Source organism: Epinephelus fuscoguttatus, linkage group LG21 (genome assembly GCF_011397635.1).
Source record: "Epinephelus fuscoguttatus linkage group LG21, E.fuscoguttatus.final_Chr_v1".
Classification (NCBI taxonomy): domain Eukaryota; kingdom Metazoa; phylum Chordata; class Actinopteri; order Perciformes; family Serranidae; genus Epinephelus; species Epinephelus fuscoguttatus.
The window spans coordinates 32,075,337-32,103,224 of record NC_064772.1 but is presented as its reverse complement, the minus strand read 5'-3'; the positions used below and the strand labels follow the sequence as shown (position 1 = coordinate 32,103,224).

Here is a 27,888-nt window from a genome sequence, read left to right as displayed (position 1 = left end):
AACACCTGCCAAACTGTTCTGCTAACTAGCTCAGTGGTTCCCAACCGGTCCAGCCACAGGGTCCAGATTTCTTCTTAGTCATTAGTTCAACACATTCAACGTTGTACTTGCATTTGGCCATGTCATTGAGCCAGTTTGCTGTCTCCGTCAAGTATCTGTTGGTTAGTCACTCACTCTACAGCAGGAACAGCATTTCAAAATAAAAGCTCTGTGCTGGAAATTAACTGTATTTTAAAATAAAGTGTGTTTTTTTACAAACTTGACACATTTGGAAGTCACTTGCGGTCCATTCAGAATGGGCCTGCGACCCACTTTTGGACCGCAACCCACCAGTTGGGAACCACTGAACTAGCCTAGCTTAGCAGAGCTGCAGTTACTATTACCAGCTATTTCTCACTTTGGTGGATTTCATGTGGTTAAGGGCAGTTACACTATGTTTAAACTACTCAGTTATGTGTATTAAATTATAGATTCATTTATTAAACGTGTTCATTAGTTAAAATAGACGAGAGCTGAATACATGGTGTTTGTAGACACTGCGTATGTCTTTGTAGGGCTGAGCAATTAGAGTGCAGATTTTTATATGAGGCCAATAAGACATGTTTCATGAGTGAAATGGATGCAGACTATTTAACTAAAATCTCTTTTTTTAATCTGTTATTTGTTCATCAGTTAGACCGGATTGATAATTTCTTTCTCTTCAGCATAACAAAGCTGAACTGCCGTGCACTTTGTGCCATGCTGACAAACCTCCACTAAAAGACCTGCTTCCTCATTTCTTGATCTTTAAGTAGCTTTGAGTAACCAGAGATCAAACAGTGTCCTCTGTCAGGCCATTAGGCAGACAGACGCGCCTGTGCTTGAACCCTGCTAAATGACTCTTGCAAGCTATGTGATTACAAAACACTTGTCACGCCTCTGTTATTCCACATAATCTGATTGTAAGGGAATCCTGTGACAGAGTGGATAGTGGATACACGCAGCCCGACTCAAATGAAACCCGCGTACATGTGAAGTGTTTGTGTGACCTGGGTATGATGTCCTTGGAGGGAGCTTTATTTGACTTGAGCTTGCTGGTGGGAGGCTGGGAGAGGTAGAGGTTGGCTTTGTGTTTTCAAATTCAATTGTCCACTATGCAGTCAAAGAGCCCCGAGCTTCCTGTGGTTTGCACTAATAAACCTAAACTTGGGTTACATCCAAGGCACAAAGGACTGCAAATGGTCAGGAAAAAACACAGTGATGTGGACCTGTAATAAGATTAAGGCCCCAAGAAGACCCTGCAAGACCTTAAGAAAGAGCCACAAGGTTCATTCTCTGAACTCTGTCCCTACACTCTGCTACGCTGAGATCTGGCCTGGTGGAAAAACAGCTTCTATGAAGAAACAGCGGATCTTCCAGGGCCTTCCAGACCTCCTTGTCTCTTCAAAGTCAGTGAAATTGAGGTCTTTAGACTTGGTGGTTTACAACAAATTCTCTGGTCCAACCCCAAAATCGAGATCAGCTTGGCAAAGAAAAATAAGCAGCGCAATTACAACACAGGGGCCAGATTATTTATACAAAATAATGAATTTGTTTCTATACATGCCAATCATCTCACCCAAAAGGGAGTTTATTAATGTGGATTTTTTTTCTTCGCTGTGAGCAGAAGCAAGCGTCTAGTCCATGAAAGTGTTTGAGGCATGTGGAAAGCTTACACCCATCCCATGTTGACACAGAGTGATTAGTTTATTATAGAAGCCGATGGCCTGAGTACATGGGTATTTGCTTCCATGTTGTAGCGGTAGCATGAGTGAGATCCGGCTTGGCGTCCTGACACACTGAATGACGACAGGGCCGCGGAATCTGAGAAGGAGAGGCGGCGTGTGGCCAGAGATGTGCCACATGGGATGGGAGGACCGTGAACAAGGGGAATTATGGGTGTTGAGATGATGAATGAAGTTACTCATCCTTCCATTTTGTTTCTACCGGGCTGCAGTGACCCCGCTGCTGGTCTGTTTGCGGACCTTGTGCTTATTGCCACAGTAACCTGAGGCCGGGATGAAAGCAACCCCCGCTGTGAGGGGAGTTTTCTCTTCCAGGGTGAGGAGTCCCTGTCTCCTGCTTTCTTTAGGGCCTGTACACAGGGCGCTGTATTTTTGAAAATAACAAGAGTAGGTTACAATACAATCATTTAGGTTTAAATTAGATTGACAGAGTATCAAATATGAGGAAACTCAATTAGAGCTCTATTACTAGCTGAATTGACTTACATGGATTCGAGGCCAGAAGTTCACACCAAACAAGGACAGAGGTTTCCTGCTTACCCGAGGCCTGTTCTTATTAAGTTATGGGGTCTGGTGTGATTGATGGGTACACACACAGGCCCACTGCTTCTAAGGATGTAGGTGGGACTGTGTTGATAGAATCCATAGAAATTCCTGATCGGACTTACTTCCAAAGATGTTTTTACTCTGTTCATTTAACACTACGACCATTCAGGTAATCTCCTTTGCTGAAATATTATTTAATATAAAAATACCCCCAGGCCCACACAAGAAGGTTCAAGGACTGTCACAGTGATTCAAGAGAAGGGGGGCTGACTGACTTCTCTGTAACCCAAAGGACCTAAGGCCCACAGCAGGTCACACAGCTCAAAACAGATCAGAGTCCTGAAACGGGACGCTCCCATTGCCTGATGAAATGTCAGAGGGTCTAAATGCAAACGGGTGCAACAATGTAAACATGAGGTTCCGCGTAATCAAAGTGTTTCCACCTGCAGTGACAGAGCCATCAGTTCTGCTGGTCATTACCTCAGAGTTTTCTGGTGCTCAGAGGGTAACCTAAGAGAGGCCAGAGCTTGGCTTTGGCTGACTTTGGAGGAAGGAAAAAGCAGGAGCGAAGGGGCATTTTCCTCTACGTCACCTCAGAACGTAAACACTGAGACAGTCTGCAGACCTACAGGTGCCTCGGAGTCTTTTGTCCAGGACAAGGCAGGTTGTATAGAGAGAAAGGAAAGCGAAGTTTGATCATGTTTGTAAAGGTTCAACCCAAAGAGCAAAGGACCTTGAATTTTTGTCTTGTTAAAGTGAGCTCCGCGAAGGCCTTCTGCACCTCAGTGTCACCCAAGGGGTGGACGCAGCCAGACTGCCAGGAGCTTCTCAATTTTAAGGCCACCCTAAAGGGCATTTCGTCCAGCTTCCTCCACTGCAAGGGCACCCTAAAATCTCCAGCCCCAGCCTGACCCTAGCCTGACTGAAATGACTGAACTTGCCAGGGCCAGCTGGGTCCAGATGGGCTTGTAGACCTCTACCCTAAAGTGCTCTTCATCAGGCTTTCTCCACTGGAAGGGCACCCTGAAGTAGAGCCCTGCATGGGGCCAAAAATAACTCCAGCCCCAGCCCAGCCCTGGCCCGTGGTATTTAAGCCCTGGACTGACTGAATTGACTCAGCTTGTCAGGGTGAGTTGGGTCCAGACGGGCTTGTAGACCTCTACCCTAGGGGGCATTTCATCAGGCTTTCTCCACTGGAAGGGCACCCTAAAAACTCCAGCCTAAGCCTGGCCCTGGTCTGTGGTAGTCAAGTCCTAGCCCAACTGAACTGACTCAACTTGCCAGGGCCAATTGGGTCCAGACGGGGTTGTAAACCTCTACCCTAGAGCAGTGGTTCCCAACTGGTGAGTCGTGGCCCAAAAGTGGGTCCCGGGTCCATTGTGAATGTGAATTTCTGGCACGGAGCTTTTATTTTGGAGTGTCGTTGGAAAGCTACTTGAGGACATAGCCAACCACAAGTATGACACTGAATGTATTAAACTGTGTGGACCTTAAGCTAATGCTGAAGGAGAAATCTGGACCCTGTGGCTGGACCGGTTGGGAACCACTACCCTAGTGAGCACTTAACAGGGTGGAAAAAGCTCAGTCCCATGGGGTTTGGCTTAGGAACCAGGAGGTGGCAAGTTCAATCCCGTACAGACCAAGAATGGAGAGTAGACTGGCAGCTGGAGAGGTGCCAGTTCGGCTCCTGAGCGCTATTGGGTGGCCTTCAGCAAAGCACCAAACCCCAAACTGCTCCAGGGGCTCACTCCTGGAGACCTCACCAGCCCCCATCCCCTGAGTCCACCAGCTGTGTCACCCAGCCCTATCACCTTCTCATTATCACAAGGCTGACCTCATGGTGAACGTATTACTTCCTCACTTCAATACACAGTTCAGGTGGTTGTGGCAGAAGATGATCTTTCCAATCATCCTCTCACCCTCTTCTTTTCTCTTATAAGCCAGCATGGCAAAACAATTACCTGATAGCAACCCGGCAATGAGCATGACAAAGTGAGTGACGTCTGGGAACCCAACACCTTATGAAACGATGCCCGACGTCTCGTAACATTTTTATACATGACAGCATGACTGCTCTCCAGAGGGGCTCGTCTGAGCTCTAATCCATACAGCTCGCCGCAGCGACAGGCAGAGGAGGAGCAGGGAGACAAGACTGTGTTAATGAGAGCCAGATCTGCTCTGTAAGCTTTGCGCCTGGCTGCATGCTCAGACACAGACAGCAAGACAGAAAGCAGTCCATCAAGCTGGAACTGCAGAGCAGCACACAGGCTTCTGAGGCAACAAGGTCGGGCAGGACATGAAGGCTCTGGGAGTTTGGCATGTTACTAAGTCTGGATTTGCAAATGAGTGTTTAGTCTCACCCTTCATTTTTACAACAGCACAACTTCCTTGCAGTTTTTTGTTGTTGCTGTGCTGCCAGGCATCGTCACTGATCTTAAAGACCATAGGGCTCTATGTTCAGTTTGTCAGCGAACAATTCTTAGCTGACATGAAACACATCTGTGGGTGACCTGGTCAAACAAAGAGTAGCCTGCTGAAATATATATACCAACAACTGTTGGATGGATTGTCATTAAGTTCTTTAAATTTTTAATTAACATTCCTCACAGGATGAATTTAAGTATTGCGTGATCCCTTAATTTCATGTAGCGCCATCATCAGGTCAAAATATTATGTTGTCCAACACTTTGGCTCAAATACCTGCAAAACTATTGACATTTCCAGCAGCCGCAACTGTACTGTGCTGAGCTTGTGTTCTAATATGCTAAACTTTGATGGCAAACACATTAAACTGCTAAGCATCAGCATGTTAGCATTGTTGTTGTGAACATGTTAGCATGCTGAGGTCAGCACTCGTGCAGTCTCACAAAGCCATATACAGTTGAAACCAGAAGTTTACATACACTACATAAAAAGGCACATAACCTTTTTTTCTCACCATCTAACATTAAATCAGATTAAACTTTTCCTGTTTTTGGGTCAATTAGGATTACCAAAATTATTTCTATTTGCTAAATACCAGAATAATGAGACAGATCATTTTTTAGACAATTTTTTATTACTTTCTTGAGAGTCAGAAGTTTACATACATTTCATTAGTATTTGGTAGCATTGCCTTTAAACTGTATGACTTGGGTCAAACGTTTTGGATATGCTTCCACAAGCTTCTCACAATAGTTTGCAGGAATTTTGGCCCATTCCTCCTGGCAGAACTGGTGTAACTGAACCAAGTTTGTAGGCCGCCTTGCTCGCACATGCCTTTTCAGCTCTGCCCATAAATTTTCAATAGGATTGAGATCAGGGCTTTGTGATGGCCACTCCAAAACACTGACTTTGCTATCCTTAAGCCACTTTCTAACCAGTGTGGCAGTATGCTTAGGGTCATTGTCCATTTGGAAAACCCATTTGCGCCCAAGCTTTAACTTCCTGGCTGATGTCTTGAGATGTTGCTTCAGTATGTCCACATAATGTTCTTTCCTCATGATGCCATCTATTTTGTGAAGTGCACCAGTCCCTCCTGCAGCAAAACAACCCCACAACATGATGCTGCCACCCCATGTTTCACAGTTGGGATGGTGTTCTTAGGCTTGCAAGCTTCCCCTTCTTCCTCCAAATGTAACGATTGTCATTATGGCCAAAAGTTCAATTTTAGTTTCACAGACCACAGGACATGTCTCCAAAAATTAAGGTCTTTGTCCCTGTGTGCATTTGCAAACTGTAATCTGGCTTTTTTATGTTTCTTTTGGAGTAATGGCTTCTTCCTGGGAGAGTGGCCTTTCAGCCCATGTCGGTACAGGACTCGTTTCACTGTTGATAATGACACACTCTTACCAGCTTCAGCCAGCATCTTCACAAGGTCTTTTGCTTTTGTTCTTGGGTTGATGTGCACATTTCGACCAAAGCACGTTCATCTCTGGGACACAGAACCCATCTCCTTCCTGAGCGGTATGATGGCTGGACATTCCCATGGTGTTTATACTTGCGTATAATTGTTTGAACAGATGAACGTGGCACCTTCAGGCATCTGGAAATTGCACCCAAGGATGAACCAGACTTGTGCAAGTCCACAATTCTCTTCCTGATGTCTTGGCTGATTTCTTTTGATTTTCCCATGATGTTACACAAAGAAGCAGTGTGTTTCAGGTGTGCCTTAAAATACATCCACAGGTGTGCCTCTAATTAACCCACATGTTGTCAATAAACCTATCAGAGGCTTCCAAAGACATGACATCATCATGTGGGCTTTCCCAAATTGTTTAAAGGCATACTAATCTTAGTGTATGTAAACTTCTGACTCTCAAGAAAGTAATAAAAAATTGTCTAAAAAATGATCTGTCTCATTATTCTGGTATTTAGCAAATAGAAATAATTTTGGTAATCCTAATTGACCAAAAACAGGAAAAGTTTAGTCTGATTTAATGTTAGACGGTGAGAAAAAAAAGGTTATGTGCCTTTTTATATAGTGTATGTAAACTTCTGGTTTCAACTGTATGGTGGTATAGTGAAGTTTTAGAAACCTGAAGGAAATTTGTGGAGTCTGCATGTTCTCTTCATGTCAGCGTGGATTTTCTGCAGGAACCCCAGCTTCAAAGGACCAGCAGTCACCAATGAGAACGGCAGTCACCGGCAGTTGGCTGCGGTCGGCGAGACATCTCTGCTACCCACTTGAGGGCGGGCAGCCCGGCTTTTGGACCTTCTCCTGAAAGGGTCCATCTCTGGCACAGCTTGGCGTGGCATGGTGCGTCTTAAAGGACAATGGAAACACAATTTGGCACTGCATGGCTTTACTTGGCGCAGCCAAGAATGACAATCCCCCCCCCCCGCAACCCCTAACAGGATAAGCAGTTATGGAAAATGTATGAATGAACAATACACATTGCTCTCATAATGCTTACCTCTTGCAATCCCCGCGACGGGACGCCCAGGGAGGGAACAATATGCTACCTCTGTGAAACAAAGTCTGATTGTACTTGTTTCTCTCATTTAAAGCGATGACATGCTGAGGTATGATAAACCATTAATAAAAAGAACTAATTAAGAATTAATAAATGATTAACATAAAATGAAAATTGAACATAAAACTGTTAAATTATTCAAGTAATTTATCATTTAAGAAAAAAAATTCAAGCTTCTCAAATGCAAAAATTTCCTTTTCTTCTCTGTTCAATTTGATTGTAAATGAGTATCTTTGGGTTAGGGAGAGTTGGTTGGACAAAACAAGTCATTTGAAGACGTCACCATGAGCTGTTGGAATTTATTTTCATATTTTTCAGTTTTTTCAGACATCCTATACAGGGTGTCCTACAGGTGTCAGATACTGGTTTTAAACCAAGTTTAAGACCAAACGGTTAATCTACATCTTGCCAACAGTTAAGTTCAATTATAAAGTAAAACCTCTGTATTAGTTCCAAAGATTTGTAACATCAGAAATGTGGACCTCCACACCCAAGTGCTCATTTTGACTCAAAGAAATTAAAAGGTGGAAAATTTAAGTGAAATGAGATAAAATGTTTGCGGCTATTATGACCTCACAAATTTAAATTTAAGACTATTTAACGACCTTTAAGGCCCTTATAATTATGACACTGAATTGAAGACACTGTATGCCTTTTCAAAAACCTGCAGACGTTTATAGATTAAAAAAAAAAAAAAAAATCAATAACTGATAGAAAATTATTCTGTTGCAGCCCTATTAGTAGTCAGTTCTGTGTTAGATAGCATTTCTGACATTGCTTGTGCACCAAAAAGAGGCATTACTCAGTTTTTAAAGGGCAGTGACTGTATATTTTGAAGGCTACTACACGCTGCCCTACTTCTCATGATGTGGCTATAAAAGAATGTGAATCAACCAGCTTTATAACTTATTCTCAGAAAATATCGAACCCGTCAGCTCAGCCGTTGGAGCAGCTGATGTTTTTCCAGTGTAGGCATGAGGAAACAGCAGTGCTACCGCTCAGCACATGGTTGGACCACATGAAGGCATTATTATGCCGTGTGCCTCCGTTGTTGTTTGACTGAGACATATTTCCAGACGGCTGCCTGGACTGTGGCAGGAGATGAGGGATATGCTACAAGGGAAGAGTCCCTCATTCTCGCTGCCAGCTCTGACCCTTTCATAATCGCCCAGGAATTATGCACATCCCAGTTAAAGCACTGGTAGAGTGAGTTATGGCTGTGGTGGTGTTTCCTGAGAAGTCTGCCAAAAAGATGATTTAGGTAGATCACACGTCTGGGGTCTGAGGGCTCCTCGGACACTGTTTAAACACAGGTCTTTATTCTGAGGACAGAGGAATGTGAAGGGTGCGGAGTGAAAAACCCATCACCTAACAGTGACATTTCCAACATGGCAACCACCACAGCAAAGTTAATGACAGCCAATTACTAAAAAATACTTATCCCTGGCTCTTGGAGTTACAGATGTTTCAGCTTGGAGCTGCATTAAAACCAAAATATTCACTTGTGTTTGCTTAAAAAAGAATTTTATTTAGTTTAATACACAGGGCGGTTTGTAGTGAAATATGTTTACATTCAGCTTTACAATTCATACAGGAATTCTCCCACCAAATTCCTAAAATACACACAATTTACAAGGTTTCAACACATTTCTGAAGACAAAAAAGACAGCTATACGAGTTAAATAAGTAAAAGCCTACTTCCTTTTTGTTTTGTTATACCATTAAATTCAAATGGTACGCAACCTTTTACATTTAAGCTAAATATAAGTTAAAGTGTTTATAGTAAACAGCCTCTGGAGGCCGTTCACTGGACAAACAAATACAAATAAATGGCACGCAGAGTTTTCCATGCAATTAAAAACAGATTAAAAAAACAACTTGTGATAAGACATGCTTGCATCCATGTCATTTTCACCGTCCCTGTTAGAAGATCAATCTCTCAGAACTACATTTCCCAGAATTTCCCGGAACACACCAGCACTCGAATACGACAAACATGGTCAGAGGTCAGGGGTCAGGGGTACAGTACATTTATAACTGCGCCTCGGATACAAATACAGAGATAGGAGTACTGTGAAATCCATTAGCAGTGTGGAGCACACAGCTTTTGCTTTGATTTTCCAAATTCAGTGGAAACACCCTTATGACTCACTGCCCCGTCTAATATTGAACACTTTTCCTTTGTCTCTGTCCAGTCAAAGGGATCTATATGAAAAACCATAGTAGTGTTATTACTGATATTATCTGTCTGAGTGAGGGAGTGCCAGTAGGTCGCACTCCATTAAAGCAACTCGTTACAACAAAAGGCGTGCAATTTTAAGAGGTTCCCTCTTCTTCGGCACCCAGTGGAAAGCTCGCTGGTGCCAATCTCTTTGATTTATGCGCTCTTCAAAAAAACACCAAAAGTTTGAAGTCCAAGTCAATAAAAGTAGTAAAACGTCATTCCAGACGGTTGGTAACTCTATTATATTCTGAAGAAATGAGGCAGTTGTGTGGACAACAGAGACACATGATCCAAGCTTCAGACGGAGAGTGGTGAGATGGGATACAAGATGGCTTGGCTTGATAAGCTTCTCCATAAGCAGCACAATGTTCAGAGAGTCTGCGGGCAGGATCGGGACCAAGCACGGGACAACGCAGGGGAAAGACAAACACTGGAGGAAAAGTCGGCCCTGCATTGATACAGATGTGCTCACTAAGGCAAGGTGCTCCGAGGACAATAAGCATGCTGGAAACGAGAGGGAACCCTTGGTCAAAACTTTCCGTTCTCATTATCATACCTGAGACATTTAGCCACACGCCTGACAAACTTTGGTTTACACTTTTGGACTTGTTTCACTGCACTGCTTTGAGTAAATCACACGTATGAAATGAGAACAGTTAATATTTGGACCAAGGACCCCAAACTGCAGAAAACTTTAAACTCGAAACAAAACAGAGGAGAGAAAAACTCACTCAAATTCCATTAAGAGGAAGGCTGAGCTGCGTTTGCATTTTAGCGCAGCATTGTTATTAGAAAGTGTGCAAAAAGTTGTGTCTGTGTGAACACAGGTAGTGTGTGTATGTGTGTGTGTATGTGTGTGTGTGTGTGTGGACGGTCAACCCTTACAGCTCAGTGGAGGGGAGACAGTTGGACCTCGCCTTCATGTCTGAGGAGGGAGCTCAGCTCAGGACAGCACACAGTGGGAGGGGGGGGGCTGTTCTTTCAAGTGTGTTTGTGTGTATGCTTGTGTGGCACTGTGTGTGGTACTCACATGTATGTTTGAACACGTGTGTGTGTGTGTGTGTGAATGTATTTGTGTATGTGTGCGTCGTCTAGACCAGGGAGCAGTAGCCGCCGCAGCTTCCGCCTCCCGCGTCTTCGTCGGTGAGCTGGACTCCTCGGCCGTGGTTCTCGCTCTGCCATAAGCCGGGCGTCTGGATGATCTTCTCCACCAGCTCCTCAAACGCACACTGAACACCGTCCCTGGTTTTAGCACTCGCCTCTGGAAGGACAGAGTGAGGAGGGGAAAATAAAGGAGGAGAAAAAAGAGGAGGGAAGGGACAAAAACAAACACAGAGGAGAGGAGAGGAAAAACAAGAGAGGAGAGAAATGAAGTGGATTAAAAGAGAAGGAGGAAAAGAAGATGAGATACAGATACAACAACTGGTAATGTCTGCATCTTGATGTCATCATGTGCCGGAGTGAAAGGGCGAGTGGTGGAAAATGTCTCCACAATAACTGTCAGTCCCCGGACGCTAATAGTGAACCTTAGGAGGTCATTAGGGGATATTGTCCACCCCGGCTACACAACATGATGAAACCAGAAACATTATGAAACAGTAATAATCATAGGATAAAGAAATCAGTGACATTAAAAAAGCCAAATCGGAATTAACATACTGGGAAAGATTAGAGTGAATTCTTTCCATTTCAACAAACATTTTTAAAATAATTCTTCAGCACTCGATGACAGTAAAAACTAGCACAAGTCACTTTGACTTTTTCCAGTAGTCCTTTACTGACAAATGTGAAAAACAAAAGCATGGGGAAAACAACAGAGTGCGTGGAAGATGATATATGACGCCTGTTTTATTAATAGAACTATGCGAGCATTCCTCAGCAAGCATGATAGTTATTTCAAAAGCTGTTTCCCCCTGTGTAGTAGTCTGCTGTAACTCATGCCCAGCAGGTCTTTGCGGAGAAGGGAATCCTCCTGACTTACCTATAAAAAGCATGGAATGTTTTCTTGCAAACTTCAGCCCTTCGGCCCTGTCTAGCTCGTGGTTTTCCTAAAACAAAAGAGAGGTAATGGCTTATTTGAGGTCTGCCGGGGCGGAGCTGTCAGCTACTGTGGTCGTCACGGGGCAGAGAGGAAAAGTGATTTTCGCAGACAAAGAACAGGACACAATAAATTCATAATGCTCTACTTAGTGGGCATTTTTATCCCCACTGACTGATTCTGGTATCCTGGTGAAGGAGCTGCTGCCAAAAATATGAAAGTGGGTCTGCCACGGTCGTTTAGTTCGGTAATTTGTCAACTGGCTGTAAGCTGAGTTTTATTCTTAAAGATACTTATTTTTGGCGATTTATTTTCCTCTTTGGTGAAAATGTGTTTGTGCAGAGTTACTGTATATTCCTGTTTTATCTATAGATCTGTAACATCAGACAGAAAGTGCATAATAAGACCATTAAAAATAACAAATTAAACAATTAAAAAAATCATAATGTGCTGCTCCTTTTTAATCAAACAGCCTCGTAAACCTGAGTGAGAACACACTTAATACATCACCACAAACACTCACCTTATCGATTTTATTCCCCACGAGCATTTTCACCAGGTCGTTCCTCGTGCAGTACGTCTCGAGCTCGTTGAGCCAGTTGTCGAGCTTGGCAAAGGTTTCCCGCCGTGTGACATCGTACACTGTGCAAAGCCAAATGAAGGAGACATGCTCAGGATGAAGACAAACACATACACACATCGTACATTTCCAAGATAAGTTGACGACACATTTGGTTCTGAGTAAGACTACAGGAAAGGCTTCGGGAATTTTCCATCTCTGAATCAATGATGGTACAAAAGGTTAATTTTGCAGCATGGGAATAATTAAACCAGTGTAATCATGGCACTGTTTTGCAGTATTAACAGTTTATGTACACATACAAGACAATTAAAACAGTGTTTTCAAGAATGATTAAGTCCAACAGAACATATTTGATTAGTTATTTAAATAAAAAACAGACCTGATAACACTTCTAATAATTCTGAGGTATTTAAAAAGCTACAACAAATTAAGACAAAATAAATAACTAAAATAAACTGTTATCCAACTAAAAATACATGGCTGATAAAACCAAAGGGCTTGAAGGCTTCTGATAGTGTCACACTGGGAGCTCTCATAATCCCTGTGCTATAGCACGGCGCCTTGTGTTTCTATATATCATTAGAGTGGTCAAAAACCATAAGCTGCAGAGGAAGTCTGTTTTAAAGGTTTAACTTAGTTCCTGTGTGTGTGTGTGTGTGTGTGTGTGTGTCTGTGTGTGTGTGTGTGTGTGTGTGTGTGTGTATACATGCTGTACATGCATGTCCATATGAGTCTGACTTAAGGGTATAAACTAACTACCAGAGAAAGAGAGGCAAGAAGAGTGTGTGCGTGTGTGTGTGGGTCACAGGATGAAAAGCCATCACTCTCTTTACAACCAGGGGCCTGACTCTGAAGTGAAGAAGGGCACACACACACACTGAGACACACACACACACACACACACACAGGTGCTTGAACCATGATAGCGTCAACAGCTTGGCTTACCCAGGATGACTCCCTGAGCACCGCGGTAGTAACTAGGCGTCAGGGTTCGGAAGCGCTCCTGTCCTGCAGTGTCCTGCAAAACACAAACGGCTCAGCACTACTGGACACACTCGCAGGGAAAACTGGAGGCTCAGACAGAAGGAAAACCGGGGCAGACGGACATAAACAACAAGTCTGACTCCTCTGTGTCCCTCAACCAGCATGTAGGAAGAAATCTGTGTTACGTAAGCGCCATCTTGTGGCCACTTGAGGGAACAGGCAGAGGGAGCCGTGGAGGAGTTTGATAGTTTATCTCTGCACTGACAGACGGAGAGGAGCCACATTTTTGTTTCATGAGCGTTACTCAGAGGCCAAGTGAAATGATGAATACAATTTCCCAGTTTCAATCATGTGCGTCTGTGTTAACTGATCATTTATCTCATGGTATTTGCCAAATATATATTTTTTAAAAAGTCAGTATCACTTTTCACTTCCTGTAGAACAGTTTTAAATGTTCAGTGACACATCCTGCACTCGAGTCTTTACAAAAGTTCACCTTATCATACGTGACTTTGGGCAACTAGCGAGCAACACAGGTTGTAGCAGCTAACAGAGCAAAATAAAGAGAGATTGGAAGAGATGTGTGTCTGGATATAAGTGGGTTAAACCTTTGTTTTCATAACCAAAACAATGTGGCAGTCCTCATCCTCCTCCTGATCTAACTGTGAGGAAGGCGTGTGTGAAGCCAAAAGTTCATTACAGCTGCTGAACTATAAGCTCGCCTACTTTTTATCGGTCCAATCAAATGCAAAAGATTTTAATTAATCCCTCTTGCAACTGTAAACTGCTCAAATGATACATTTCCCCCAGAAATATGTCACAGTATCAATGCTAAAGACGCTCTAACTTCCATTTCACTGGGACGTAACGAGAGTGAACAAACAGTGAACAGTGTTTGACACTTACCCATATCGCCAGCTTTGCCTTGTTCCCGTCCACGGTGATGGTCTTCACTTTGAAGTCGACACCTAGCCAATGAAATGCAAGTCAATCACACATGCTGTCATGTAAGGGAGGGCGATATGGCCCTAAAATAACATCATAATATTTCAGGGTATTTTTGCGATAACGATATTCTTGACGATGTGACAAATATATTAAAAAACATATATTTTATTATTGATTTAAGAAAACAGTACTGCAACAAAATAAGTCACATAGTTTTACAGTTTGCTTTCAAATATGATCTCTCATTTCTTTAGTTAGTGAACAACAACAGTAACTCAGAGTGAAATTCAGATCCTGTTAAAATATTAATAGTTCAACTAAATAAAATCTACCACAAATTACACATTTAAACAGCTCCCAAATACAAAAATGTCCCCTGGGATCTACATATATAAATCAACAGGTGATTTCCTTCTTTTAGTAAAATCCTAAATGATTTTTTTTTTCCCACCTGGACGTTTATGCTCTGCCATTTCTCCTCTAATCATCACGCTGTAACCTGTGACAGGCTGTTATGATACCACAACTATCACACACTCACATATATGGAGTTTGTTGTCGAGCAGCAAGCATCACGTTACCAAAGGTTTATGACAAAACAACACCGACTCGTGTGTGCGCACGGCGAGAGAGGAGAGGGAGAGACGCTGTGCTGCTGCCAGAGGAGCCGCTGAATGAGTTCCCTCTGAGCGCTAAGTCACTAAAAGAGTCTGAGAAGTCCGGGGCTGTTCATAAAACATTCAGGACGCCACAGTTTATTCCACACTACTGAAGCTGCTCCTCTTTTTGACAACATCCGGAGTCGGTAATAATTTCACTTTCAGCTATGCTTGCTGTTGCCGTGGGTAACAGTATGACATCAATATGTTAACAAGTCGAAACATCGCGAGTATCACAATATGAATTTTTCATATTTTTAAAAATATACCGGTATTATCATGAACAAGATGATATGACACACCCCTACTGTCATGATGACCTCATCCTGCATTAGCTGATATGAACTTCTGCTAACCTCCGCTTTTCACACTGGCATTATGCCCATCGTATGTCCTGTGTATGTACAGTATATCCACCACACAGGGACGGTGTGTGGTTTAATATCCCAAACGGAAACAAATCAAGGTCTGCATTAAACAATAAAAATCCACCACCTATGCACTGGTTTTGAGAATCATTATTCACCCCTAAAGTTTCAACCAGGTCCAAAAGAACCAGACATTTACATGAACGTAACGATGTTGTCCCCCTCCCCTGCAACAAGTAAATCTCCTCTTGCCTTTGTGCAGTGTCTCAGCGAGCAGAGCGTACAGTGTCTGGATGACATATCCACTGACAGATTTACCAGGGAAATGTACACTTGTGTTGGGCTTGTTTTTACATCTGGGGCTAGGGAGGGGAATTCAGTCCTGAGCCAGAACAGAGGAGGAGAAAAGGGACATTAAGACAGGCCGAGGATATACGACGTACAGTGTGGGTGCCACACACACAAATATACAGTCTGTTCACACAGTCAATCACAACAGCTAGCTCTTCCTCCAGTCCAGCAGGGTTGCTCAGATACCACTGCCAGATGCATGTGGAGATGAGTTTACGCTGAACATTTCCCTGAACCTGGACGAGTCTCTCCTGCTTTCGTCCAGCACAAAGTCAGACGGGCCTTTTCCAGGGAACATACAGTAACGCATCTGTTTGTGATATCACAACACAACAAGATGCCACTACAGCTGGAGTCAACTGAGCTGATCTGACCTGAGAACAGCCCTTTGTTGTATGATATAACACTGAGAGCATCACAATACATGCAGCTGTCAGCAGGCGATAAGCTTATGAATGAGAGTGACGAGACAGACGGCGTGCTAACCTGTCTGCCGAGAATCTGTAACCTCATTAAAAGCAAAAGATGACGTAAGTGTTGCTGTGATTCACCCCCGCCTATTTAATACCATTAATACACTGTGTGCTAATGTGACAATGTTCTGAGAAACCTATTATCACTGGAAGAAATACCTCAGCTGCACTGCTTTAGGTGGCAGGGATGAAAATACTGTAGATTAATTGAGATCAAGTGACGCCAGATTAAATGTGATTTCTGTCTGAATGAGGGAACTCGAGTCAATGAAGGAGGCTTAACGCCAATAAAGACATCTGTTTGGCAAAGAGTCGCAGCTGGCCAAGTCAAACAGCAGAGATCCATGCCTTAACCTTGGAAAAAAAACATTTAACTGTTTCAACCTCTCCTGGAATCTGTGTTTGAGTCGGTTTAACAAAGACGGCATTGTGAGCTACAAGCGCTTCACGAAAATCACAATAGTTATGGTGCAAAATAAATCTCGACATGTTGAATGCTTTAATAAACATAAACCTCAAGGCCACCAGAAAATGTAGCAGGCGTGTCCTCGGTTTATCAAATGATTTATACCATTTAAAAAGATGATATCATTCGCAGATCCACCAGAATTTTGTAAAAACATCCACTTCGGAAAAAAAACGTACCACTAAGTTCACAATTTCACTGGATAAGATGGATCATCTGGTCTTCTGCAGGAGTTTTTTCCAAACTCCTCATTAAGTTTGAAATAAATCAAAGAGCTTCGTGGCTGTGTGGGTGTGTGGTATCATGGTAGCTTTTACTTACAGCTCGCCAAATGCTCATACCTTCTTACAGCAGATCTAACAGGCCAAATTTCTGTGCTGTGACCTCAGCTTCACTTTGATTCCAGTATGAGAAAAAAATCTTTGACTTTCAATTTCTGATTTAAATTATTTGCAATAAATACTGGGTGTGTAACTGACTCAAGAAGCGAGTGTGGTGATTGAGCTAATTCTAGTCCTGGAGCAGATCACAAGGGTTCTGTCATTTTGTGGATTGTTGTGCAGTACGGGATCTGCCAGCAGCTTCACCCGAGCCTACAGATGACCAAGAGGCAGACTGGAGAACAGTTTGTCTATTTTACTGAATGTGGTAGCCTTTGTTGTCGGCGGTAAGGCTGAACCATTAATTGAATTCAAATCTGTTCAACAATCTGACCCACCAGAGGATCAGAAACACCTGCTCCTGTGGGCTTTACATGCACACTGTAGACTGTAAAAATAATGGACGTAGCTACCATGACATCACACAGTGGTTTGTGAACTCACATTCTTGTTTTTTGGAGCCAGAAGTGACCATATTTGGACGAAAGGTGGATCTGACTGAGAAGCCGAGGACACTATCAGCAGACAGCCTGTCACTCAAAGCAGCCCGCCCTTAATTCTGCGTAACTTGGAGCCTTTATAAAATGCAAACGGGTGAGTTATACAAATATTCATTCCCCTTATAGTCATCATGAATTCTGAAATTAGCTTTAAAGATCAAAACCATATTTGTACCAGGCTGTAAACTAGGGCTGCCACTAACGATTATTTTCATTGTCGACTAATCTGTCGATTATTTCTTCAATTAGTCGACTAATCATTTTTATCGAAAAATGTGTTAAAATGTTGAAAAATGTCAGTCTGTCTCTCCCAAACCCCAAAATTATGTCATCTAATGTCTTGTTTCATACTCACGTCAAAGGGTTTTAGTTCACCGTCACGGGAGAGTGTGTAAAGCTGCCAATATCTGAACGTAAGAAGCTGCAATAAGAGTATTTTGGGGTACTTTTATAGTACTTTTCTATGAAAAATGACTCAAACCGATTAGTCGACTACTAAAATAGTCACCGATTATTTTAATAGTCGATTAGTCATCGATTAGTCGACTAATCGCGGCAGCCCTACTGTAAACACATTCACTTCTGATGTATATTTGGGTATTTTCCCATGGGCGTCTACGGAATTGACTAGCTTCCTGAGCCAACCTTTAGTGGCCTTTCGAAGAACTTCAGTTTTTGGCACTTGGCCTCACTTATCAGCTCTTAAAGAACTGAAAAACTTGGTGCAAACAAACTGCCTTACACTCCATGTGACATATGGGAATGAGCGTAGATGAAGAAATGCCACATCACAAGGTTTAATGCTAGTATGGTGTGAAAATGGCCAAGCCCGGGTTTAAGTGCAGTCCACATGTTTATGTGTTACATTGTTGAAAGAGTAGGGTAACGTGTGCGTAGCGAGTGAGGGTGGATGCGCTCAAAGCAAACAGGTGTTGACGATCAGAAACAATAACAAGTTAGTGGTAAAGTTGTCAAGTGTTGTAAATGTGCAGTGTAGGTTTCAGTTTGTCCAATGAATGCTGCAGCTCATCAAGACTCAAGGTCAGGTTTACACAAAAACCATCCACTGAAAACTAAATAGTTTCTCATTTTTGTTTTGATGACAACGTTTTGATAACAATCACCATGCACACGGATCCACAAAGATGACCAAAAACGCTGTAGTACACATGCCAGGCCAGTAGTTGGCAGTGTGACTCTGTAATGAAACAACATGCGTTTGTGCACATGCGCCTCCTTCTACAGAGCAGTGATGTATAAACAAACAAAATGGCAACCTCACGCACGTTTGTCAGGACAGACGATAATCTTGATAGATTCAACAGGGTGAGCAGCACAAACAGAGCTCAAGAGTCCGCCATTGTTGTTGTGATGGTCGAGTTTCTCGCGCATGCCTAGTGACTGGAACAATAATGCGCATGTGTGAAAAGTCTCAGTTTTCAGAGGAACTGCATATTTCAAGTTTATATGACATTTTTTCCAAAAAATTGCACTCTGGAACCCATTTTAAAAACATTGGCACCCAAAATACTGCTGTTGTGTAAATGATCAGCCAAAACACGACTAAAGTTTACCGTTTTCAGTTGAAATCGCAGGCGTATAAACAGGACCTAGAGGTGTTTTCACACTTGGTCCTTTCCAGCCCTCTAAACAGACTCTGAGTGGAGACTCCTTTTTTTACGCATATGTGAACACTCCAAGAGAACTCAGACCCCTCTGAAGCAAACTGTACTCAATGGTCTGAACCTGAAAGTGAGGTTCACTTCACATTTGCAGTGCGGTTTACTTAACCTGTGCCTTGTGAACACAAAGCGCTCCAGGTTCACTTTGCTCTCTGTCATGTATTTAGCCCTCTAGATCACATGCTGTTGCACTGGGACGCTTGAAAAAACAGACAAAACCAAGTTGGCCTTAACGCTTGCGAGGACGCAGGATGAGGAGTAGTTTGGTCCACGGAAGATACTGCATGTCTCCAGATGTGGAATGTAGAGTACATCAAATAGCAACAGCCTACAGCACAGAAACACTAAGGTTTCCTCAAAGTTCATCTGAAGTGAGGGGCTTCATAACCGCACTGCAGTGCCACTTCAAATTTTAAAAAATAAACCACGTCAATACATATATAGGCTATAGTGTGAACAGAAAGAGAACTGAGTCCCTTTTCTGTTGGTGCACTTTAAGAGGACTGAGTTTGGTTTGTGTTCTGCTTCCCAACTGCTGGCTGAAGTGCAGGAGGGTCAGCCCTGAAGTGAGCATCAGCGTCCTGACCACAGTCTGGAGGCTGAGGCAGCAACAATGAACAACATGTTTACAACAAGGATTCGAGTTATGTAAATATTTTTGAGCAGCACAGCTGTTGTCAGTGTGCACTTCAGTTTGTGTGATTTAACACAAAACTGTTACTGACAGGAGAACAGTCAGATTCATGTTTATAATTCAATAACAATATCAGTAATTCAGATAAGGAGGAAGATTAGAAACCAGATGTAATATCGGTCTAACAAAGACAATCACTATTAGATTATTTTCCCTTATCGTTCGGCCTGGTGGTCATTTACAGTTCTTAAAAAACTCCAGACAGTTTACTGGCCAGCACAAATATTCTGACAGACCTAACGAGCTCTCTCTGCCAATTAATGGCACTGGCATTTAGTGTGCAGACAGACTGCTGTAATATTAACAGAGCTCCAGGGATATTCTAACCTATTATTGTTTACTAAATTTACAAGGTACTATGTTAAATATACTTTTAAATTAAAATACACTCCTTTGACACTTTATTAGATACACCTATATGATCTAATGTAACCCAGTACAACACCTCAGCCACATATTCTCCCCTTTTTTTTGTTGAGACTTTCAGAGAGGTGTTACTTTAACCGTGTGTTATTACTGTAATTATTGGTGGTGTTGTGCTGGCCTGCATTATACTGAAATGTCTTTCTCATGATCTTCGCCCCTCGTGTTTGTAAATGGGGTGAGCTAAACATTAGAAACACCTCTCAGTATGATGCAGCAGAGTTCATAATCACTGCAAACTTTAATAATAACATACAGTGTCAATCAAAACTGATCATTAATATCTTTTTAAAGGTGAAATTTATGGCTGAGCTGTTACATCAGAGCTTTACCTGAGGTGTACTAAATAAATAATAAAATCATGGGGGGAAAAAACATGCACTCACTGTATGTTAATATGTATTTCTACCTATCAGATGCACTTACAACAGTCCTTACCATGTACACACTTTGTCCATTCTTATATACGATTATTAATCTATGAGTTGATAAGTTTACGACCACACCACCCATTTGCCAGTGTCCTTCATGAATAAGCAAAATGCGTTACTCATAATTATTTCAGTGTAAATTATAAATTCTGTTTGTCCTTAACTGCTTTCTGATCACACAGAAAGTGTTTCAGCAGCTGGAGGCGGCTTTTTGTAATTGTTTTTTATAACAATGAAGCTTTTTGCTCGCAGTTTTTGCGTTCCGACGCGCCTCACGTTTCTGTGCTCTAGGCACCTAACATTTTTGCTGGAGTACTCTGAACGAACTTCAACTCAAAGCCAAGAAGCACCCCACATCATCTCTTTAAACAGCAGGTTGTCAAAGTGCCCCCGAGTAATCCTAAAATATGCCTGGAAAAATCCATCATGGAGGAGAAGCTCCTGGACCAACTGGTGGTACTCAGAAGGCAGGCATCCCGTTGGATGATATCTAAAACACTCAGCGACTCACACAAAAACTAATTAATAAGAAGAGGAAAAATATCTATTTTTGATTTCAGGATGAGCTGTCCCTTTAAAGTTTGTGGCTCACGGGGCGTCGGTGGCTTAGTGGGTAGAGCAGGCGCCCCATATACAAGGCCGTTGCCGCAGTGGCCTGGGTTCGAGTCCAGCCTGTGGCCCTTTGCTGCATGTCATCCCCCTCGCTTTCCCCCTTTCAAAACTGACCTGTCCTGCCCATTAAAGGCAAAATGCCCTAATAAATATCTTTTTACACACACACACACACACTCTCATACTGACTCCGGTGATAACGGTCTTGCAGTTGCCACCGTCTGATGCACAAAACCTTACCTTCACTGTCTCATTACCTGACCTCATGTGTTACTCACCTATTGTTGCTGCTTGCTCTGGGTCAAATGTGTCATCTGTGAATCTCAGGAGGAGGCTGTTGAGAGGAAGAAGGAAACAATTACATTAAGACTTACTGTGAATCACTGCCAAACATATCAGAATGGCATTTTTCAGTAATTCTATTCCACACAGATTGACCAGGCTTGTGATGTGGCATCAGATTCCCATTTGCTTGGTTCACATTACCTGTCCTGTGGCACCAGACTTATTGAATTCTGTATCTCTATCTCTTCATATTGATCACTTTGTCCTTCACTTGCATTACGTACACAAGATGATGTCACAGTTAGATTGCAGTCAGGAGGACAGGGTTCATTTCTTAACTATGACTAATCAAGTGCAAAGGCCTTAATCACAGCGCTGATGATGGGGATAAGCTCACTCCTCTCCCTTGACCCAGGCATAATTGTCTTATTATTCCTCATGGGCCATCAGGAGGGATGCTGGAGCAATGAGTGTTTGTTTGAGGTCCATGCAGCCGATGAGCTGCGCTCCGAGACAGCCAAGTTCGAAATGTGCTCTGTGTAGGTCATTTGTTCAGGTAAAATGAAACTTGTGTATTCCCTGCCAGGCAGACATCTCCCCGATGATTTAAGAGCTTCTACGGATTGCGGGGAAACAAATTAAATATCTGTGCGCTGTTCAAAAATCAGTCAGTGTGCCTACTTGACAATAGCACAACTGGCCCAGGATAATTCAAGTGATGACATTTGAAACTAATCACAGCCTGAATTTGTTTATTGTATTAAGCAAAAGCCTATTTAATAATAATACAAAATTGCATTCTGGAAACAACGTCTTTGGCCTGGATGATGCACAGCGTAGAGCACAGCTCGCCACAAAATTCTTCTGTTTTCTGGAAATATAAGCAAACCTAGCTCAATGTTATGGTGTTGGCATGAACTGAGTCTCTTCTCTGCGTTCAGTCAATGCAGAGCTGCCATCACAGTAAGCAAACTCGCAGCACTGCTGGAGAAAATGTGAGAGCAAATTTCTATCGTTTAACTAAAACAGGCGCGCACCCAAGACTGAAATTACAGCTGTGTGGTGTAATCAAGAAATGATCTACATGGGATCAATAAAAAAAGTGAGTGTAGGAAGAAAGAAGTGACGAAACACTGTGGAAACATTGCTGCACACATTCTGGGATGTAAAGCACACGTATTAGGTCAAACATTTGAGACTGCTTACAACCTTCTGGGCTACCACAAGATGAAGGGTATTCTCAAATCCCTTTTTGATCATGATGAAGATCCTAGTTTTGTGATTACAACATAAAACTCCCTACACCCTTTGTGGTTCATGTTACGCTTTATTACTTTGAGAACCAGAGGCTTGGTCATCAGTGCAGTGAAAGATGATTTTTTTTGTTATCTGGCCAGACAGTTCACTTGTCAGAAGGCTTACAATAAAGCTCTGGGCAGCTCATTACCCATGTACCGTGCTACGACCATGGAAGGCACGCTGTACTTGATACCATCGTTTGCAATGTGATGGTTGATGGCTCAGGCTGGCTATCAGGATTCTTTCACGCAGTCTGGACCACAGTCTCGGAGACCAGCGGACCTGACCAGGCGCTCTGTTGGCATGCTGCATGATGTAAACTGCCAAGGCGAAGTTGGTAAAAACATTATGCTCTGCTTTGGATATTAGGCTGATTTGCGGTTGCTAACAAGGACCACTGAATACCACATAATGGCAAAGGCAACTGTGTGGTGAGAGCTGTACAGGCTTTAAGTCCCTCTGGAGAGGCCAAGCTTGCTCAACCATGACCCTTTACATTAAGATATTTTATACAGACGTGTTTAATTTATAATGATGTGTGAAGCACTTGATTTTGGAGGAACAAGACAGATAGAGTAATTAACATTAAAAAACTAGGGATAGTTCAGGCATGGCCAGTGCAGTTATCCACAATATAACAGACTGTTGCTGCTCCTCGTTAATTAAATCCTCTAACACACAGTTGGCTTATGTAAGTGTGTGTCCTGTGGCAGTAAGGCCATGAAGACGGTGATGAAAGGTGGTCTCGATTGCAACATCTCCAACCAACTGTGTCAAACATGAACAAAGATGATGTCACAGTTAAAGCTAATGTCAGCTAGCTCTTGCTAGCCGGGCAGCCATTAAACCACAAGCCTTATTTTGTTTAATAACATCAATGTGAGCTGTTTTCTTACATTGAAGAAGAGACGACAAAAGCCGAGTCGTCTCCGTAATAAAAAAAAAAAAAAAATCCCGCACCATCTTTAAAGCTCACACTATCTGGTTTGCTGCTAAGCTAACGCTAGCTAGCTAACGTTAGCATCGAGCCACGACATCAGTTTCTTGTAGATAACCACATCTTACCTGGACTTCCCAACACCGCTTTCTCCTATTATCAGTATTTTCAGCGTCGTCAGTGTGTCGTCCTCCATTTTGTTTCAACGTTGAGCGGTGTTACTGTCGATAAAAGGCTAAAACAGCCGGTTTAAAACGATGCTCCTGAGTAACTTGCGCTCCTGTTTACAGCTCGCTACAGAGATAGTTTGACAGCGTCTTGGTGAGAAGCCTCACTCCAACCGTTTCCGGTATGACTTTTGGGCACTTCCGCTTTGTGTGAGAGCATCAGATGATCTTCTTATCTATATGACTACGTGACGAAGCACATGCTGTTGTAACACATGGGAGTCATGTGTAATAAAATATAAGATGTCGGCAAAGTTTTTTGTATAAAAATACCGAAAATGTGTATTTTAATTTGTAACAGGACAAACTTGGAATCAAATTCAATTCAATTAATTTCAATTCAATTTATTATCATTCTTAAAATACAATACATTGAATTAATTGAAAAAAAGGTCAATTGATTCTCATCGCTTCTTTTAATATGCATTTAATTAATTTTGGTTGTTTCTGTTCTAAACATTTTTCATAAATACTGTGAGTAAAATTCATGTTTTTTTTTTTTTTATTTATTTATTTTTATTGCTATTATTATACAGTTTGTCCATAATACTAAATACTTTATTTTAAAGAACCAGTGCTTGGCAGGCTGTTATGGTAAAATATGACATTGTTAATATCAAAAATTAACTATTAGACTTGTGAGTTGTAGACATCATTAATTAGAATTACAGCTAGTCAAAACTTGTCGATTAATAGCCTCATTTCGACTTGACATTATAACACGTCAAAATTAAATTATAGGTATCTGTTATTGAGTTTGAATGGAAGTCAGTAGTAAAAGTTCATTACTGTAATAGTTAAGATTAAAAGCCTAGTCCCAATTAAAGGCCTAGTTACTAGCCTGTTGTGGCCGCACATTTTGACAAATAAAGGCCTGTCTCAGTTAGAGGCCTGGTCTTGTTTCCTAGCAGTTCATTTTTATAGAAGTTCTTTGGATGTATAAACCTGGATCATTGACCACACACTTGAGCTAACTGTTTAGATTGTTAGTTTGATTAGATTCTCCACAATTCAGGGCTTTATTTGTCAAAAACTGTAGCCACACCAGGCTAGTAGAAGGGAATGGGTTTTAACTGGGACTAGGCTTTTAATTGAAGTTTTACAGTAAGCTACATTGATCTACTATACACATTTCCAGTAGTAAGAAATGAACTGTCTATGTTCTTAATTAGAACAACTACTAGTCAAAATTATATTACGGATATGTTGGCTTGGAATTCTAAGTAGTTAAGACACCGTTGTTGAGCTCTAATATCACCAATACCAATATTAACTCGAGGTTTGATGGGTCTCCCTACATTGTACGTTTTATTTTCTTTATAAAGTCCACCCAAACATGATGGACTTATGTGTGTCTAGCTTGTCTCCATCTTTCTCACTGGTTTGACTCAAGATTTATTTGAGCTTCATTTTCAATTCAACACAGCTCAATACTCAGTCCTCCTCTGTATGAATCCTATCAATGAACCTTTAGTACGGGAAACACTTATGACCATCCATGGGCCAAACCATGGCAGGATACAGTGTGTAATGGATGTTACGCTCCATACTTGAGTTTTATATGAAGTCATTGTCATTTTGAACTTGAATAACTGCTTCTCAGATTCAGCAGAAATTGAATTTAGAACATTGGCCTCTAGTCTTCAGATTTAATGTGTCATTACTCCTGTTTTGGTCCAGTATTTAAAAAACGGAGATCCACACCTGAAATTAATTTTAAAGAATCAAAACACAAGGGATTATATCATAGTTACAGTTAGCCACCGAGAAAGACATGGACAGTTTTTGTACTTTATTTAATAAATAACTCAAACAGCATTGGGAGAGAACATGGTATTGAAATAAAAGGCACTTTGAAAAAATACTGTAAAGGCTTGTGTGTGGTGCTTCGGAAGCGTTTGGGCGTGTAAGCATTTCAGAGCTGAGTCATGTCATGTCTGAACAAATACTCTTATTTCAGTCTTCTAAATCTACCAAAAAAAAAAAAAAAAAACTTACAGAATCCACTCACATGAATGAGTTTCACAGAACAAGCTGACATAAAACATATTTTTGGCGTGCTTGACAAGAACACAGGAGAGGACCTGAGAATGAGTAATAAAGTTACTGCAGTTAGCAAATACAACAATATTTCATTAGTTCATTGTATCATATACAAATCCTTTGATTGTTCAACATCGCCACATATCATGATTTCAACAAGTGGTATACAGTCCCTTTGTGATCGCGTATCAACAGTTCAAATAATGCGTGTTGATATTTTCCTTCATCTTGTGTATTAACTTCTTCAGAATAGACAGTACTCAATACGAGTGCAATAAAGTGTGTTTTTAAGCTGCAGTTCAAACCTACATTTACAACCACTGCATAATCTACTGTGATTCAACACAACTGTCCAACCTAAAGCAAAATATCAGTCAATACTCCCTATTGCAGTTGTTTTCTATATATACACACACACACTGACATGATGTGCTGCCATGGCTGACGATTTACATATTAAACTCAGGTCCTGTCTGGAACACACGGAGACACACAGGAAGTCAGTGCACAGAAAGAGACGAGAGGACAGCGAAGTGAAAGAGACAGAAGCTGAGGTGTACATATGCTGTGTATCCATAGTTTGCACATTGTGTTGTTAAAAAAGAAAAGAAGCTAAAACCTCTGCCCTTACCAGTCCTGTGGCAGGAAAAATACCTTCATGTCATCACTTTTGCAAATATTCAACTTAAAAGTATATACACATACTGTATACTGTACATCTAAAATACAACCAATTCATATAAATCGTAAGTGTTAGTAAAAATACAGATGCAGTGGCCACATGGTACATTATTATTATTATTATGGTAAAGCAACAAGAAGAAGTGACATAAATTCCACCACAGGTTCCCCTCAGACCCCACACCTGCGGTAAATACTGCAGCTGTACTTGATAGCAGAGTCCATTGAAAAGTATGACGTCATCATTTTCCTTCATATTTGGGGTTGACCACAGTCGTGACAGCACTTTTGTAGATTGGATTTTCACCCTGGAAACATTTAAGTTACAATCACAACTCAGATCCATTCACCAAATCACACAGAAAAAAAACAATGGATCATTCACTGTACGTGTCATTTATTTAGATCACACTCAGCACTCAGTCATGCTGTTGTAACATCACACCTAAAATCAGGAGGTACACATTAGGCATCATGTCTGAACACATTTCACTAGACAAGGCTTTGGTATTTGTGCCCTGCAGACACTTCATATCCTCAAACACTGACCAGGTCTTGGGACTTTTCACGGCACACTCATGCACTCATTTTTTTTTAGAAACTATGAAGGCAATGTCGCTCTGCTTGATGCTCTACTCTCTACTTAAAGGGTATCATCAGTATTTTTCAACCTGGACTTTATTTTCCCATGTTTTTGTGTCTAAGGGTGCTTTCACACCCGTCCTGTTTGGTTCGGTTCAATCGAACTCAAGTTCATTTGCCCCCTCAGTGCGGTTCATTAGGGCAGGTGTGAACACAGCAATTACACCCGGATCAAGACCACCTCTTCATGAAGGTCTCAGTCCGATTACAAAGGAACTCTGGTGTGGTTCGTTTGTGGTGAGAACGTGTTCCGACCTGGATCTGAGGCAACTGCAGTCACATGACACATTGTTTGGGTTAAACATGAGCATGTTACAGTCCTGGAGGATTATTAATGTGCACCTCCTCCTGTACTGCCTTAATATGCACATTCAGCACATCCAATGCATCAAAACATTGTTTTCTAGTTGGAGCCGCGCCTCGTTTTCAAACTGTATGCTTTGACTAAAATGAACAATGACAGCAATATAGTCCATGATGAGGAGCGCTAAAATCAACCTGCGTAGCTGTCCCTCCATTGTGACATTAGTTTTTATTGTCTCTCTTGGATGAAACCAAGAGAGACAATAAAACCAAATAAACTAAACCCCTGCACTTGCCTGAGAAGAACTAAATGCACAAACATCACCTATTCAATTTAGTTCTGAAAATGTTGGTGTGCAGCCTTGTTCTGTGGACGGTAAACCAGGTGTAG

The 27,888-nt window shown here is 41.8% G+C and overlaps 2 protein-coding genes across 3 annotated transcripts in view; both read right to left on the bottom strand.

Moving 5' to 3' along the window:
* Positions 1-8,766: 8,766 nt before the first annotated feature.
* Positions 8,767-23,968, bottom strand: rab18a (RAB18A, member RAS oncogene family). Its single transcript, XM_049564763.1, has 7 exons — positions 23,730-23,968; positions 21,359-21,414; positions 14,000-14,061; positions 13,055-13,127; positions 12,050-12,168; positions 11,470-11,536; positions 8,767-10,749 (listed from the first exon to the last, which is right to left on the bottom strand). Exons 1-7 carry the CDS (start codon positions 23,795-23,797, stop codon positions 10,580-10,582), a joined length of 615 nt encoding a protein of 204 aa, XP_049420720.1. The 5' UTR covers positions 23,798-23,968; the 3' UTR covers positions 8,767-10,579.
* A 1,637-nt stretch (positions 23,969-25,605) lies between these two features.
* Positions 25,606-27,888, bottom strand: part of itgb1a (integrin, beta 1a) — a 36,720-nt gene continuing 34,437 nt past the window's right edge. For both annotated transcript variants that reach the window (XM_049564745.1, XM_049564747.1), the window contains one exon: positions 25,606-26,860. Coding sequence is in view for 1 of the 2 variants with exons in the window: in XM_049564747.1 (XP_049420704.1) it covers positions 26,795-26,860 (66 nt within the window). In the remaining variant the exon portion in view is untranslated. The remainder of the gene's footprint in view (positions 26,861-27,888) is intronic.

Excerpts from the sequence above, each read along its gene's own strand:
- rab18a (XM_049564763.1), bottom strand. The coding sequence starts at position 23,797 with ATGGAGGACGACACACTGACGACGCTGAAAATACTGATAATAGGAGAA. Across the intron at positions 11,537-12,049 it reads TGGGGAATAAAATCGATAAG|GAAAACCACGAGCTAGACAG; the intron begins GTGAGTGTTTGT and ends CTTTTGTTTTAG. Across the intron at positions 10,750-11,469 it reads ACATTCCATGCTTTTTATAG|AGGCGAGTGCTAAAACCAGG; the intron begins GTAAGTCAGGAG and ends CTGTCCTTCCAG.